This window comes from Schistocerca piceifrons, unplaced genomic scaffold, assembly GCF_021461385.2.
Source record: "Schistocerca piceifrons isolate TAMUIC-IGC-003096 unplaced genomic scaffold, iqSchPice1.1 HiC_scaffold_866, whole genome shotgun sequence".
NCBI lineage: Eukaryota > Metazoa > Arthropoda > Insecta > Orthoptera > Acrididae > Schistocerca > Schistocerca piceifrons.
The window spans coordinates 875,256-893,286 of NW_025729131.1; the positions used below are offsets into that span (position 1 = coordinate 875,256).

Genomic DNA, 18,031 nt, shown 5'->3' on the forward strand with positions numbered 1-18,031 from the left:
TGTAACAATAAGGCGTTACACCATTGTCCTCTCTTGAAAAGCTGTGTCACCCTTGCAACTGGAAGGGAAGTTTGGGTGCTGTTCCCATGAGATGGCAATTGGCAAACAGGTCGGTCCCCCCCCCCCCCCCCCCCCCACACGCACACACACACACACACACACACACACACACACACACATATACATTTGACATATGGGCAGTCAGTATAAACATGAAAATATACCAGTGGCAAGTCATCATCCCCAGTAAATAGCTGGCTCACTGAGAGGCCAAACTATGCTATAAGTATAAAAAGGTACTACATAAACTAATCTTTGTTGCAGTTGATTCCTTTGTATGAAATTTGAGTTTCTCATGGCGTATAAAATGTTCAAACAAATTAAAGGAATGTAGCTGAGCGACATCTCCAATAACCGGCAATATTTCAACAGGCGAACATGCTGTCATTTTCACGGTATAAACATAATGAGATAGCAATGTGCACAGAAATTTAACACCTCTGTAAGTGGAGCTACACCTACCAAGAACCGTATAATATAGTTTATTAAGAATAACAAAATACACGCACACACAACACACTGTAAACAACTAGAACATCACACAACCAAAGATGCCTAGTATCAGAAGTTATTACTAGTGAATATTAATTACCAACCAGTTAGAATGTTGCATCAACTTAGGCTGTCCATTGTTTAATCGTAGTGAGCACTATTCCAAGCAGAATATTTTGAAGATGAGGGATTAAAACTGTGATCCAAATACAAGGGTTCCCCAGAAAGTAATACACTGCATTTGTTTTCTTCGACAATTTTTTATGGAACAAAATGAGAATTACACACAGAAGAATGGTGCTCTATCTACACACCCTATTTTTCAGTGTAATTTCCATCCTGTTCTATGGCCTTCCTCCAGTGGGAAACAAGGGCATATATACCCTGTCGGTACCAATCCTTGTCCTGGTGGTAGAGCCAATGCTTCACTGTGTGAATCACCTCCCCATCGTCCTCAAAATGTCTTCCACAATTGGCATCCTTTAACAGCCCAAACAAGGAAGTCTGAGGGGAGCTAGTTCAGGGCTGTCAGTTGTGACAGCCAAGGATGCCCTAACCCCAACCACTGGAGCTCCACTGAACTGCACTCTGATGACCTCACCCACCGTGCCCAGTGACTAACTGCACTTCTGTTGACAGCAGATGCTCCATACACTTTGCACATGTGCTTGTGAATATTCCCCATAGTTTGTTTATCTGCAGTGAGAAATTCACTGACACCACGTTGCTTGTAATGTACGGTACATCACCTACAGATGCCATTTTGAAACTGTCCTGCAGCTGTGCTATCTGTCAAATGTGACAGAAGCTTGGCGCACCCACTCAGGAGATTTCATATACTACATACATAATGTTTCCCACTCTAAGCATTGTTTTCAGCTGAGAAAAAAAAAATGGTGTATTACTTTCTGGGCAACCCTCGTAACTATGAAATAGCCATCACTTCAACCATTCATTATATTCTTTGGTACTATCTACAACAGATAATTTATTTAGCCAGTGTTCCAGAGCCATAGTAAAAACCAATGGTTAATCAAATTCTGAAATCTGCAAAAATTAGCTGTGGCCAAACACTGTCCTATGGATATGCACAACATGTTGTATGAACCAATAACAATTCTGGCCCACACTCCAAATTACAATAACTCAATTAAGATGGGCATTTTAAAAATCAGAATGCATGTCAACAACTTTAAACAGAGATGGGGTAAGGACCCAACAATGCACAAAAGTAGATCAGCAATTTTGTGTGTGTGTGTGTGTGTGTGTGTGTGTGTGTTCTAGCTTGCAAAACAATTCGTCCAAAAGCTACCAAATTCTTCATTTTTCTTTGTGTGTCTGTAAACGACTCAATTCTTTTACTCTTTGGTGAGTTTTCTCCTTTACTCCTAAATTATTTACATTCTGCAGAACTTTACCTGCCTTATTTATAACACTTCAAGATTACAGAAAAGAATGCTCCATAATTATATTTCTGATGGGAATCACGACATTGTGGGTCAAATGGTATACCTGGAACAACCTTTGGTTTCAGGGACATTGGTACGGCATTCACATCTGTGGATTCCTGGGATTTCATTATAATTTTATCAATACTGGGTTTCTCCTTTAGAAAAAAATAGCTTCCATCATGATTTTTGACTATCTGTTTCTCTTCCTACTGATGACAATGGGGGTAATTGCTAGAAGTGTGAAATTTTTTACAAATATGATTCACATTACTCTGGATCAGTTCTGCATCAACAAGAAGCTCCATTACCATGGCACAATAATAGTTTGTAACTATTTTCCCTCTCTTTCTTACTGTCAGTGATACACAGGAAGAAAAGAAAAGTCAACATCACTCTCGGTAATCCCCAATATTTAGGAAACACTTAGAATTAAGAAAACAAAAGCTAAAGTACAGAAATAATATACAAAGGGAACTGGCTGTTATTAATTGGGATCAAATGTAAACATCTTGAGAACTACAGCACAGCCACTGGTGTATCCTGTCATTGAAAGCTTTCTTGTGTTTGAGGTGGACATAGCCACATCAATAAAATAGATATTCATCTAAAGAACAGAATGAGAATTGTGATAGGAACTCTTAAATCCACACCAATACCACGACACCATAGTGTCGGAAGTTCCATGAGGCTTTTCGCGGATGATGCTGTAGTATACAGAGAAGTTGCAGCATTAGAAAATTGTAGCGAAATGCAGGAAGATCTGCTGCAGATAGGCACTTTGTGCAGAGAGTGGCAACTGACCCTTAACATAGATAAATGTAATGTATTGCGAATACATAGAAAGAAGGATCCTTTATTGTATGATTATATGATAGCAGAACAAACACTGGTAGCAGTTACTTCTGTAAAATATCTGGGAGTATGTGTGCGGAACGATTTGAAGTGGAATGATCACATAAAATTAATTGTTGGTAAGGCGGGTACCAGGTTGAGATTCATTGGGAAAGTCCTTAGAAAATGCAGTCCATCAACAAAGGAGGTGGCTTACAAAACACTCGTTTGACCTATACTTGAGTATTGCTCATCAGTGTGGGATCCGTACCAGATCGGGTTGACAGAGGAGATAGAGAAGATCCAAAGAAGAGCGGCGCGTTTCGTCACAGGGTTATTTGGTAACCGTCGTAGCGTTACGGAGATGTTTAGCAAACGTGGTAGACTGCAAGAGAGGCGCTCTGCATCGTGGTGTAGCTTGCTCGCCAGGTTTCAAGAGGGTACGTTTCTGGATGAGGTATCGAATATATTGCTTCCCCCTACTTATACCTCCCGAGGAGTTCACGAATGTAAAATTAGAGAGATTTGAGTGCACACAGAGGCTTTCAGACAGATGTTCTTCCTGCGAACCATACGCGACTGGAACAGAAAAGAGAGGTAATGACAGTGGCACGTAAAGTGCCCTCCGCCACACACCGTTGGGTGGCTTGCGGAGTGTAAATGTAGATGTAGATGTAGACTGTCAGTACTTGCTACTATTGCCCCATCAAATCTCCAATGAGAAGCATAACACATGAACAGACAGAACTCAAAAGGTCCAGAGACTTAACAATTCATGAAACACTGAACAATTTGTCACACTCACAACTAAAATCTAGTGAACCAATCTGGGTAAACAATGACATACTCATGCCAGGCAGCTATGATCCAGAATGGAGAAATCAACAGATGTTCTTCCATGGTCATCAGAATATAGGTATAAAATAGATCTGACCAGCCAATTCTTGGGAACCACCATACAAAGAAAAATATGGAGCTACCTCAATCATATAAGAACTGGCCATGCTGTGACTAAAGCAACTCTTCATAAGGAAGGAATGACCAATGTCACTGGAACATCACTGAGCCACATTTTGCATAATTGCCCAAAAGGAAAATTCACTGGTACCTGGAAAGACTTTGCAGAGGATACATCTCAAGAAATCAACTAGCTGGAATCTTCCAATATCCAACTATTTTTTGGGGAATGGCTATCTGAACCTCTTAACTACCGGTAGTGACAGCTCTCCAGTTTTCAGCACAGTTTGTATCTTGAGGTACAGTTCACATTTTTAAATAAAATTTTTCTAACTTTACAACACTCAATTTTAATAATTTATGAGATTTGTGACAGTAATCATTTAGGTAACGATGTATTTACATCCTGAATACAAGAATCACACTTATCAACATGATATATATACTACTACCAGACCTATCAATCTATATTCACACAATTGTTTCAACGCATTTTTTAAAAAGAAGCATTTCAAAGGAAACTAGCAAAACACAAAACCTATCAGCCTACTGACAGTACATTAGTAGACAAATAAGAAGAAAGGTAAAAACAAAAAACAGAAAAAATGAAGGACACCTTACTAAAACAGACAGAGGAAATATTCGTACCTGTGTATTTACTAATTTTCCATATCATTATAAGCTTGTCATCACCACCAGATGCCAAAAATTTTCCTGAGAAACTCCACCGGACACAATTCACACATGCTGCAACAATGAAGAAAAATCTTATTTTAAAAAAATTGTACAATAAAGGAGAAAATTCTGCTATTAACAAAAAAACAAATATATTTTCAGAAGATTTAAAGTAATGATTGCATTATTTACTAAAAGTTTTGGGAAGACCATCATTGGACATGTTACTGCGTAAGATGGAAGATTCAGATACAATAGTAACTACAATAAAAGTTGTTACAAATCCATCAATAGCAATTCAGACTGACTCACAAGTTGCATGTAATAATGTTGCTACCAACTTCACCATAGATTTAAGTGTCAGGAAGTCGTTTCTGAAAGTCTTTGTATGGAGTGTAGCCATGTATGGAAGTGAAACATGGACGATAAATAGTTTAGACAAGAAGAGAATAGAAGCTTTCGAAATGTGGTGCTACAGAAGAATGCTGAAGATTAGATGGGTAGATCACATAACTAATGAGGAGGTATTGAATAGAATTGGGGAGAAGAGGAGCTTGTGGCACAACTTGACTAGAAGAAGGGATCAGTTGGTAGGACATGTTCTGAGGCATCAAGGGATCACAAATTTAGTACTGGAGGGCAGCGTGGAGGGTAAAAATCGTAGAGGGAGACCAAGAGATGAATACACTAAGCAGATTCAGAAGGATGTAGGCTGCAGTAGGTACTGCGAGATGAAGAAGCTTGCACAGGATAGAGTAGCATGGAGAGCTGCATCAAACCAGTCTCAGGACTGAAGACCACAGCAACAACAACAACAACACTTTCACCATGACTAAAAGTTGGGATCAGTTGTGTTAAATTTATTTAGAAATTCTTGAAATAGATTATGCCAGATGTATTGGATCTCAAATGCCTCTCCTCACTCATATAGTGCAGTTTTTCCTTGATCTCTTGGAACTTGTCTTCTGATTGGATTTTAAATAAATCCTCTGCAGCTGACATCAACTTTGAGCCTCTATGAAGTTCCTGAGATTCATGCAAGCTGCAGAGCAGTGTGTGTATAAAATATTTATACTGCTTTCAGACAAGGTGATGGGTGCATTTTTCACAATCAGAAGACAAGATCCAAGATATCAAGAAACACTGCAATGTGCTGCTGCTAAGACACTACACGAGCCCAACAGAATAAATTATTTTCACAATTAATTATTAATTGTTTTCAGAATAACATTTGAAGATGGGCGTATAAGAGCACAAAACCGGTCGTGTTCTAAATAAAAGAACCTTACAACTGTAGCGGTATTTTCAACCTCTGGTATGAAGTTCAGTTGTGGATGTTCCTCTGGCAGGTTTATTTGAAATTAAAAGAAAAAACTCTATGGAGGCAATGTTGGCTGTTTTAGTCACCACAAAGTTCTCGAGATTAATGGGATCTGCAGAGCACTTTATACATGGGAAAAAGGGGGTTTTAAGCAAACTCACTAAAGATCAAAACCACACCCAAAGGCCACAAAAACCTAATTTGCACACACCTAGGTCAAACTGATACAAGATAGCTGTGAATAGGGTACAGGTCTATACAGAGTATGATGGTTTGTGGAGCAAACATTTAGATGTAGATTATGTGCTTGCTTTTGGTATATCATCTGCATACCCGCACAATGAAAAATTCATAGTATTTAAAATCTATTCTACATCTCTCTGAAACACCAGGAATCTCAATGATGCATGTTCTATGCACTCCAATTATACTAATCACAGCAGAGTATCAAATGGGTAACCATTCACAATGTTCTGGAGTTCTGAGTTTAATACTTTCATGGTTTTATTGAAAGTAACTGAATCAGAAACTCTCCTTGTAGTATGCGATATCCTTCTCCATCCTGTTGATGACGGCAAATCTCACAAAGAACTGGAAGCTAAAAAGAGCCATGCCAGTCTGCAACTATACAAAAAGACCCACAACTTGCATGTCAACAACATCCCAGATTTGCTTAACAATACTGTGGCCAATAGTTCCCGACAGCCCTGCCATGCATCTCATGATGGTTCACACAGTACAGATGTAGATATGAATGTTACCCAACATCCCTCAGCACCATTTGAAGTGGTAGTGAGGCATATTGTCTTGCTTAATGTCTATATCTCCTGTGGTGCTACAAGTGAGCAAAAGAAGGTACATGATCTCTGTACTTTTAGATACAGTCCACATTTTAGAGACAAGAGGTGAAACAAGTAATTTTAATCTTTCGTTTTGAAAAGTTCTTATCTCTCCTCAAAACTGGCTATTTTTGTACTTATTGCACCCAGTTTCAAAAACTCATTTGAGATATGTTACATTTCCAGCTACATCAGATTTTTTTTTTTATTGTTTTTTTACATATATAATTGTCTGCTTGTGTTTGTATATGTGCTGATGGATGCGCGCGAGCGAGTGTACACCTGTCCTTTTTTCCCCTTAAGGTAAGTCTCTCCGCTCCTGGGATTGGAATGACTCCTTACCCTCTCCCTTAAAACCCACATCCTTTCGTCTTTCCCTCTTTCCTGATGAAGCAAGCGTGGGTTGCAAAAGCTTGAATTGTGTGTGTGTGTTTGTGTTTGTTTGTGTCTCTATCAACATACCAACGCTTTCAGTTGGTAAGTTACATCATCCTTTTTTTTAGATATAATTTCTTAAAAATTGTCATATCTAGAAAGTTCTTACTTTGGCAGCATTGCTGCCTTTTGTCACACAATGGAGTGGTCAGCTACCTGTTGCAGTGAGTCAGACCACCATATGGAGTAGCTCTTCCTGTCAAAACATCGTGTGTTACAGTCAGGTCACCCACAGATGTATGAATTAGTTATTTATGAATAGTGAGTACATACACAACAACCAAACCCAACACTGTATAATGCTCCTGATGATAATTTGCACAGTGAAGTTTGTTCAGTCAATAGTTGGCTCTTATTTTAGCTACACCACCTGTAGTAATCTAATAGGCCTGTTGTTCGAATAAGCTGTATTTTTTCACATTTCTTTATTAATTAAACCTGATCACATAAACATGCACAAGTTTCATGAAATTTCCTGAATATGACTTGCTCTAATTAATGGTTTAATTGGCATTTTGATACTATCCTTATACATTCCAATGCCTATTTGCCATAAGAAAAGTCAACAAAAAAGTATGAAATTTTCAACTTTATTCTGAGACTTCAAGGACAGAAGAATTAAACAAATGCAACTAGGCTTTGCCCAACTGTTGGTGATTTACAAGAATTTTAAGGGAAAATGCAAATTCTATGAATGGTTGGGTCCCTGTTCCACACACTCTTGAAACAATTGTTACAAGCACGGCCTCTGGAAGGTAGTCAAGAAAGATGACAGAGCCTAATGCTGGGGGTGGTATCTTCAAACACACACTGAAAACTAAATTTATTTTCATTCTTAAATGCTACATCCATTTGCTAAAAACATAACAAGAAGCATATTTAACACCTGTTGCCAGGTTTTTAGCTAAATAGATCTGGCATTAACAATTATTCTAGTTCACCCCAGAATTGTTAAAGTCATTTCAAATATGGGTTCTGAAGAGGCACACGCAGAAAATATGTATGACCTTTCTTCTTTTTTTAACAAAGATGGGGTCCTTCTTGCTTTGTAGGCAAGATCTTTATTGTGTTAATACACAAAACAGTTGCTACAATGTAGGTAGAATGTCATTGGCTTAAATATTATCAAATATTCCTGCATTATTTTGCCAATTAATCAGAAGTAATTATCTGAGACAAAACAAAGAAAAATAGACATGGGCTATTCATCAAGGATCCACCTATCCACCCTTTGTCATCCATGTGCTTCATAATTTATCATTACCCAACACTCCATGAAGATATCTACCGCGATGCTGTCGACAAGAGATAGTGGTGTTGCTATCACCGTAAGTAACGTGGATTATTTCTTATTGCCTCACTTCTAGGAAGTGATAGAGCTATGGAAACCAGTCTCTAGTGCATCTCAACTGGCTTTATTGTTTACTGACCTCTATATGTAAGTTGTGATGGAGAACATCTGCAGTTAATGGTATGGATGTTAGTATGTCTGAGTTCAGCAACACCCACAAGAGTCACCTCTACAGAAACTAGTTGTTTGCCCCAATTTTTGATATTTACAACATCTTACAGCATTCAGTATACAAGACATAATTTTTATATAACATGTACATTAGGGTAAGATTACTTCCTCTCCAAATATAAAGAGTGCTAAACAGTGGACACCCAAACATAAAAGATGGAAGATTTTTTGGATTCTGGGCAAAGTTCATCGTAAGAGATAACTAATGAACAATTCACACACCAACTGTAGTGTAGAGCTGTTGCTGCATGACCTGTGCAAGCAGCAATCCCAGCTGTGGTGGATATTGGGGAAAAGGGTGGAGCATGAAGTGGAGAAGAAAAAACAAGAAGACTTGAATGCACTGGGAAAGACTGTGTTGGAGTGCGACATGTAGATGAAAGACACGCCAGGATACTGGTGCACAAGAAGGAATGTTAAGAGAAAAAGGGAAAAATACAAATAGAAGGTATTATGTTTGAGTTCCAGCAGAAATAAAATAATTTTTCTCACAATACTGCATTTTATTTGGAAAAAACTTTTATACTTACAATTTTCCAATTCCACTGAGAAGAGACTGTGAAGCAGCTACTGAAGTCTATTACATTTTTTTAACAGGATGTTCCATTACTGAGTGAAACTGTTGGCCTTAGGCTGTAGCTTGGCAGCGGCAGTTCATCTGGTTGGCTATTTCATACTTGGTCACATGTGAGTTTAAGGTGAGGTGCCCAACTGGACCATTTTAGGGCAATACAAGCAATTTATGTTTTAAAACAAATGTCCTGCTCTTTTTCAGCACAGTATTTATTTTCCTGATGATGTTCTTGGCATCTCTGACAGCTACATTAGCCCACTTTGTCTGCAGTCATGACACTTCTAATCGCCTAATTTCCGAACATTTTCCTGCTCAAGCATCACGGATTTTGATGAAATTTTGTGTGAATATTTGCACGTAACCCCAACAATAACTGGCAAAGTTTAATGTTCGTCAAAGAAACACTGGCAGAGATATAGCCAGTCAACTTGTTTGGCTCCACACACAAGTTTGCACAGACTGTGAATTTCTGATGGCATTGAGCTGTTATATATTGGGTAATATTTTGTTGAAAATAATCAAATTTGGCCATCTTGTACACCTTTAGTCATTCTCTTAAGGATATCAATGAAAATAATATTATGAGCCATATTCAGCCAGAAATTTTCGACAGAATCACCTGAGAAAAATTTCATCTACATCTACATCTACATTGATACTCCGCAAGCCACCCAACGGTGTGTGGCGGAGGGCACTTTATGTGCCACTGTCATTACCTCCCTTTCCTGTTCCAGTCGCGTATGGTTCGCGGGAAGAACGACTGTCTGAAAGCCTCCGTGCGCGCTCTAATCTCTCTAATTTTACATTCGTGATCTCCTCGGGAGGTATAAGTAGGGGGAAGCAATATATTCGATACCTCATCCAGAAACGCACCCTCTCGAAACCTGGACAGCAAGCTACACCGCGATGCAGAGCGCCTCTCTTGCAGAGTCTGCCACTTGAGTTTATTAAACATCTCCGTAACGCTATCACGGTTACCAAATAACCCGGTGACGAAACGCGCCGCTCTTCTTTGGATCTTTTCTATCTCCTCCGTCAACCCGACCTGGTACGGATCCCACACTGATGAGCAATACTCAAGTATAGGTCGAACGAGTGTTTTGTAAGCCACCTCCTTTGCTGATGGACTACATTTTCTAAGCACTCTCCCAATGAATCTCAACCTGGTACCCGCCTTACCAACAATTAATTTTATATGATCATTCCACTTCAAATCGTTCCGTACGCATACTCCCAGATATTTTACAGAAGTAACTGCTACCAGTGTTTGTTCCGCTATCATATAATCATACAATAAAGGATCCTTCTTTCTATGTATTCGCAATACATTACATTTGTCTATGTTAAGGGTCAGTTGCCACTCCCTGCACCAAGTGCCTATCCGCTGCAGATCTTCCTGTATTTCGCTACAATTTTCTAATGCAGCAACTTCTCTGTATACTACAGCATCATCCGCGAAAAGCCGCATGGAACTTCCGACACTATCTACTAAGTCATTTATATATATTGTGAAAAGCAATGGTCCCACAACACTCCCCTGTGGCACGCCAGAGGTTACTTTAACGTCTGTAGACGTCTCTCCATTGATAACAACATGCTGTGTTCTGTTTGCTAAAAACTCTTCAATCCAGCCACACAGCTGGTCTGATATTCCGTAGGCTCTTACCTTGTTTATCAGGCGACAGTGCGGAACTGTATCGAACGCCTTCCGGAAGTCAAGAAAAATAGCATCTACCTGGGAGCCTGTATCTAATATTTTCTGGGTCTCATGAACAAATAAGGCGAGTTGAGTCTCACACGATCGCTGTTTCCGGAATCCATGTTGATTCCTACATAGTAGATTCTGGGTTTCCAGAAATGACATGATACGCGAGCAAAAAACATGTTCTAAAATTCTACAAGAGATCGACGTAAGAGATATAGGTCTATAGTTTTGCGCATCTGCTCGACGACCCTTCTTGAAGACTGGGACTATCTGTGCTCTTTTCCAATCATTTGGAACCTTCCGTTCCTCTAGAGACTTGCGGTACACGGCTGTTAGAAGGGGGGCAAGTTCTTTTGCGTACTCTGTGTAGAATCGAATTGGTATCCCGTCAGGTCCAGTGGACTTTCCTCTATTGAGTGATTCCAGTTGCTTTTCTATTCCTTGGACACTTATTTCGGTGTCAGCCATTTTTTCGTTTGTGCGAGGATTTAGAGAAGGAACTGCAGTGCGGTCTTCCTCTGTGAAACAGCTTTGGAAAAAGGTGTTTAGTATTTCAGCTTTACGCGTGTCATCCTCTGTTTCAATTCCATCATCATCCCGTAGTGTCTGGATATGCTGTTTCGAGCCACTTACTGATTTAACGTAAGACCAGAACTTCCTAGGATTTTCTGTCAAGTCGGTGCATAGAATTTTACTTTCGAATTCAATGAACGCTTCACGCATAGCCCTCCTTACGCTAACTTTGACATCGTTTAGCTTCTGTTTGTCTGAGAGGTTTTGGCTGTGTTTAAACTTGGAGTGGAGCTCTCTTTGCTTTTGCAGTAGTTTCCTAACTTTGTTGTTGTACCACGGTGGGTTTTTCCCGTCCCTCACAGTTTTACTCGGCACGTACCTGTCTAAAACGCATTTTACGATTGCCTTGAACTTTTTCCATAAACACTCAACATTGTCAGTGTCGGAACAGAAATTTTCGTTTTGATCTGTTAGGTAGTCTGAAATCTGCCTTCTATTACTCTTGCTAAACAGATAAACCTTCTTCCCTTTTTTTATATTCCTATTAACTTCCATATTCAGGGATGCTGCAACGGCCTTATGATCACTGATTCCCTGTTCTGTACATACAGAGTCGAAAAGTTCGGGTTTGTTTGTTATCAGTAGGTCCAAGATGTTATCTCCACAAGTCGGTTCTCTGTTTAATTGCTCGAGGTAATTTTCGGATAGTGCACTCAGTATAATGTCACTCGATGTTCTGTCCCTACCACCCGTCCTAAACATCTGAGTGTCCCAGTCTATATCTGGTAAATTGAAATCTCCACCTAAGACTATAACATGCTGAGAAAATTTATGTGAAATGTGTTCCAAATTTTCTCTCAGTTGTTCTGCCACTAATGCTGCTGAGTCGGGAGGTCGATAAAAGGAGCCAATTATTAACCTAGTTCGGTTGTTTAGTGTAACCTCCACCCATAATAATTCACAGGAACTATCCACTTCTACTTCACTACAGGATAAACTACTACTAACAGCGACGAACACTCCACCACCGGTTGCATGCAATCTATCCTTTCTAAACACCGTCTGTACCTTTGTAAAAATTTCGGCAGAATTTATCTCTGGCTTAAGCCAGCTTTCTGTACCTATAACCTATAACTATTTCAGAGATTGGCTTCTTATATCTCAGGAACTAAAGTTATGACAAATGTGAAATTTGGCATATAGTAATCTGACAACACAAGGTTCTCATATATAAAGTTTCATTTACTACCACTTTCCAATGCCGAATAAATTACGGGGAAAATTGACCTAATTTTGCAAAAAACTGTGTTCTTTAAAACTCCCCACGCTGGGCTGATTAGGAAGACTGTGGCTTTAACCACAAGACAATGTGTATTTGATAATCCAATGTGGGCTAGTGATGCCAGATAATTAGAATCAAAGTTGGATGCAAAAATTGCAGTATGAATAAAATGTAAACTTTGGATTCTTGTATTTCATAGAGTAAATGCATGCTGGACATGAAACTTAATATGGAATGGTTCAAGTGGCTCATTAGCATAAGGATACGGCAAACAAAATTTCATCCCCTTACTATTTTCCAGTAATCTACAAATTTGGAAAAGAAGGGAGAATGACATCTGTGAAAAGGTGTAAATTGGTGTACTGAGCACTTCTACAAATACCATTTTTAAAGCATGAAGACCAGTCTCATTTGAAACAATATGGTTTAAGATCCCCACACCCCACAAAAACAGTGGGTGTAATTTCCAACATGGGATAACAACGCTACATAAATTGAGGCAAAGTGGACGGAAAAATCATGATGCGAATAGAGTTTTAGCTTTGTCTTCAGGTATCTCATTGATTAAAGGCACGATAAACATGAAACGTTGGACACAACAACTTAGCAACATGAAGTATTTTATAGGATAACCAAATTTCTATAAAATAAGTTCAAACCTGATTTTCATAAAAATTACAAAAATAGATCTCATTCAACATGTTTTTAGAAAGTTAGTTTTCCAGAGGGAAAAATCTGCATGCTACTTTACACCATTTTGTAGCTTATTACATCAACAAGGGAATGTTGCAATCTGTTAACTGTTGCACTATTTCAGGTCAATGCAAAATGTTACGGTATCTGTACAGGCGTTTATTCAAAAACTGATCAACTTTTTGTGAACTCAAACAAAAAAACATTATTTAAGTGCCATCTCAGCTGCACAATGTAAAAATTATAAGAATTTTGTCAATCTGTGTAGCCACAAAAATGATTTCAACACTGATGCAGAATGGAACTTTTTTGTCACCAGCTACGGAAAATCTGCAGGGAGTGATGGGATTGATAGCACAAGCAACTGGTTATATGCACAAGCCTACAAAGGCCATCAACCAATCGAATACTGAAGACAAAAGATCTATTCATCTTTTGTGACATATCTGTGTGTGTGTGTGTGTGTGTGTGTGTGTGTGTGTGTGTGTGTGTGTGTGTGTGTGTGTTTTACAAAACAAGAAATGTAAGAAAGCAAAAAGTTTGAAGAATAAGATGGCAAGGAAGCAGCACAGCTGCCAGTATGAGAGAGCATCATCAATTCGTATCAGCAAAGTTTCTACTGACATGATAAATTTTCTATTTTGTTGCCAGAGTATCTAGTGCAGCCATGCTCACTCTGAAATGGATAGGAGTTCATACTCTCAGTCATTATATTGCCTGTAAATATGATACTGAATGGTGGACTGCTAACATTATTGAAAAATTAATGAAACACAATTATACCCTGATAAAATTTATGCATGCTTAAGGCCCAGCTCATTCATTTTATTGGCCATAATGTTTGTTGGGTACCAGATCAAGACCCCATCATGCTCTATTTTCCTTCAATATAATCATCTAACTGACAGTATCAATTTCCAGAAAACGAACTGCAGAAAGTGGTTCAAATATTATAAAAAAATGTAAACTGAAATGTTGTCAAATTTAAAATCTGCCTATGTTGGATAGTCGTCCTGGTACCACGCGCCGCAGGTTTTGAATCTGTGCCAGACGGCATGGACGTCGAAGACCACTAGAGGTCTCTGCACCGTCACACCATAAGCCATGGTGGGGCGGGGCGCGCCTCCTGGCCCATGTATAATATGAGGGCTCCACGGTGGAACACGTGTTCCCAGAGGCCAATAGCGACGTCCCCAATCATGTATTTAAGCGCCTGCCTTTCGCTCAGCCAGTCAGTCAGTCTGATCTTTGTTTGTGTCTATCAACATCTCGCCTACAGCCAGCGTGTTTACGTTAATTTGTTCCATGTACGAGTGGATGTGGTTGATTGGTGAGGTTTTCTTGTGACTCTGTTGCTTCTTGTGTGTTGTTGTGCATAAGGTCTTGCTCGGTTGTCCTTCGTTGTTCATTTCTGTCCTTTCCTGTTTGTGTTGTTGTTCATGGGCTGCTCCATGGGTCTCACCGAGCTCTCCTTCACTACAACCCCGCAACCTTCCTACAGAACTGAGATTTGGGGATTAGCTACTTAGGAAATGGCTTTGTAAGCAGACCATTACCATCGCAAAGCTTTGATCCTAAATTAAGATACCAAATTACAGGTGTAGGAAACTGGATGAATAAACCCACCTGTGGGAAGCATTTCATGACTCCTATGGCAACTGGGTCGCCATGTCAAATTCTTGTACTGATAAAGACAATGTCACCATGCACCAAAACAATAGAGTGAGATCTTACTTGCCAATTTAAAAATAAAAATCATAGGCAATAAAACACGGACAACATTTTGCTGAAATGTACCCTGTTGCTGTGGCACATTTCCTCAAATCTGTCCATCATTTTCCGATATTGTTAGTGCACACTGGAAAATTGAATATGATTTTCTGGATACTTCAAAACATGCTCTTTCCAGTTGTAATTAGTTTGAAATTAATTATGGAACACAAATTTTCTAAATGCAAATTGAATGTGATCTACTTTTGTAATTTTTATGAAAATCAAGTTTGGAACGAATTTCTAGAAATTTGGAAAGCAGTACATGAACCATATTTTATACTGGAAAAAACTTTACTTTGCTAGTGTCTTGTGTACAAAGTTTCATCTTTATCATGCCTTTAATCACCAATACACTTTATATAAGATGCAAAAGTTAAAACTTTATTTGCAGCATGATATTTCCAGTTACTTTCCCTGAATTCATGTAGTATTGTTAGCCCATGTTGGAAAATACACTCTTATCTAGTGATGGAAAGGGGGGGGCTGGTTGCTGAGGTGGAGGTTGGAATCTCTTACAACAATTGTTTCAAATGATGACAGTTCTAAAGCTTTGATACAAAATAGTATCTGTAAAACAAGTGACCCCCCCACCCAAGAACCATGGACCTTGCCGTTGGTGGGGAGGCTTGCATGCCTCAGCGATACAGATAGCCGTACTGTAGGTGCAACCACAATGGAGGGGTATCTGTTGAGAGGCCAGACAAACATGTGGTTCCTGAAGAGGGGCAGAAGCCTTTTCAGTAGTTGCAGGGGCAATAGTCTGGATGATTGACTGATCTGGCCTTGTAACGCTAACCAAAACGTCCTGGCTGTGCTGGTACTGCGAATGGCTTAAAGCAAGGGAAAACTACAGCTGTAATTTTTCCCGAGGGCATGCAGCTTTACAGTAAGGTTAAATGATGATGGCGTCCCCTTGGGTAAAATATTCCGGAGGTAAAATAGTCCCCCATTCGGATCTCCGGGCGGGGACTACTCAGGACGATGTTGTTATCAGGAGAAAGAAAACTGGCGTTCTATGGATCGGAGCGTGGAATGTCAGATCCCTTAATCGAGCAGGTAGCTTAGAAAATTTAAAAAGGGAAATGGATAGGTTAAAGTTAGATATAGTAGGAATTAGTGAAGTTCAGTGGCAGGAGGAACAAGACTTTTGGTCAGGTAAATACAGGGTTATAAATACAAATTTACATAGGGGTAATGCAGGTTTAATAATGATTAAAAAAATAGGAATGTGGGTAAGCTACTACAAACAGCATAGTGAACGCCTTATTGTGGCCAAGATAGACACGAAGCCCACGCGTACTACAGTAGTACAAGTTTATATGCCAACTAGCTCTGCAGATGACGAAGAAATTGAAGAAATGTATCAGGAAATAAAAGAAATTATTCAGGTAGTAAAGGGAGACGAAAATTTAATAGTCATGGGTGACAGGAATTCGGTAGTAGGAAAAGGGAGAGAAGGAAACGTAGTAGGTGAATATGGATTGGGGCTAAGAAATGAAAGAGGAAGCCGCCTGGTAGAATTTTGCACAGAGCACAACGAAATCATAGCTAACACTTGGTTCAAGAATCATAAAAGAAGGTTGTATACATGGAAGAAGCCTGGAGATACCGACAGGTTTCAGATAGATTATATAATGGTAAGACAGAGATTTAGGAACCAGGTTTTAAATTGTAAGACATTTCCAGGGTCAGATGTGGACTCTGACCACAATCTATTGGTTATGAACTGCAGATTAAAACTGAAGATATTGCAAAAAGGTGGGAATTTAAGGAGATGGGACCTGGATAAACTGACTAAACCAGAGATTTTACAGAGTTTCAGGGAGAGCATAAGGGAACAATTGACAGGAATAGGGGAAAGAAATACAGTAGAAGAAGAATAGGGTAGCTTTGAGAGATGAAGTAGTGAATGCAGCAGAGGATCAAGTAGGTAAAAAGACAGGGAGTAGTAGAATTCCTTGGGTAACAGAAGAAATATTGAATTTAATTGATGAATGGAGAAAATACAAAAACGCAGTAACTGAAGCAGGCAAAAAGGAATACAAACGTCTCAAAAATGAGATCGACAGGAAGTGAAAAATGGCTAAGCAGGGATGGCTAGAGGACAAATATAAGGATGTAGAGGCTCACTAGGGGTAAGATAGATACTGCTTACAGGAAAATTGAAGAGACCTTTGGAGACAAGAGAACCACTTGTATGAATATCAATAGCTCAGATGGAAACCCAGCTCTAAGCAAAGAAGGGAAAGCAGAAAGGTGGAAGGAGTATATAGAGGGTCAATACCAGGGTGATGTACTTGAGGCCAGTATTATGGAAATGGAAGAGGATGTAGATGAAGATGAAATGGGAGATACGATACTGCATGAAGAGTTTGACAGAGCACTGAAAGACCTAAGTCGAAACAAGGCCCCGGGAGTAGACAACATTCCATTAGAACTACTGACGGCCTTGGGAGAGCTAGTCCTGACAAAACTCTACCATCTGGTGAGCAAGATGTATGAGACAGGCCAAATACCCTCAGACTTCAAGAAGAATATAATAATTCCAATCCCAAAGAAAGTAGGTGTTGACAGATGTGAAAGTTTAATAAGTCACAGATGCAAAATACTAACGCAAATTCTTTACAGATGAATGGAAAAACTGGTAGAAGCCGACCTCGGGGAAGATCAGTTTCGATTCTATAGAAATGTTCGGACACGTGAGGCAATACTGATCTTACGACTTATCTTAGAAGAAAGATTAAGGAAAGGCAAACCTACGTTTCTAGCATTTGTAGACTTAGAGAAAGCTTTTGACAATGTTGACTGGAATACTCTCTTTCAAATTCTAAAGGTGGCAGGGGTAAAATACAGGGAGCGAAAGGCTATTTAGAATTTGTACAGAAACCAGATGGCAGTTATAAGAATT

General features: G+C 39.3%; 1 protein-coding gene across 1 annotated transcript in view; it reads right to left on the minus strand.

The window, feature by feature from the left end:
- LOC124771029 (protein HIRA-like) overlaps positions 1 to 18,031 on the minus strand; it is a 303,194-nt gene that overhangs the window by 256,175 nt on the left and 28,988 nt on the right. Inside the window, 1 exon segment of the mRNA XM_047249270.1 lies at positions 4,440 to 4,538. Within this exon segment, the coding sequence (XP_047105226.1) occupies positions 4,440 to 4,538 (99 nt within the window).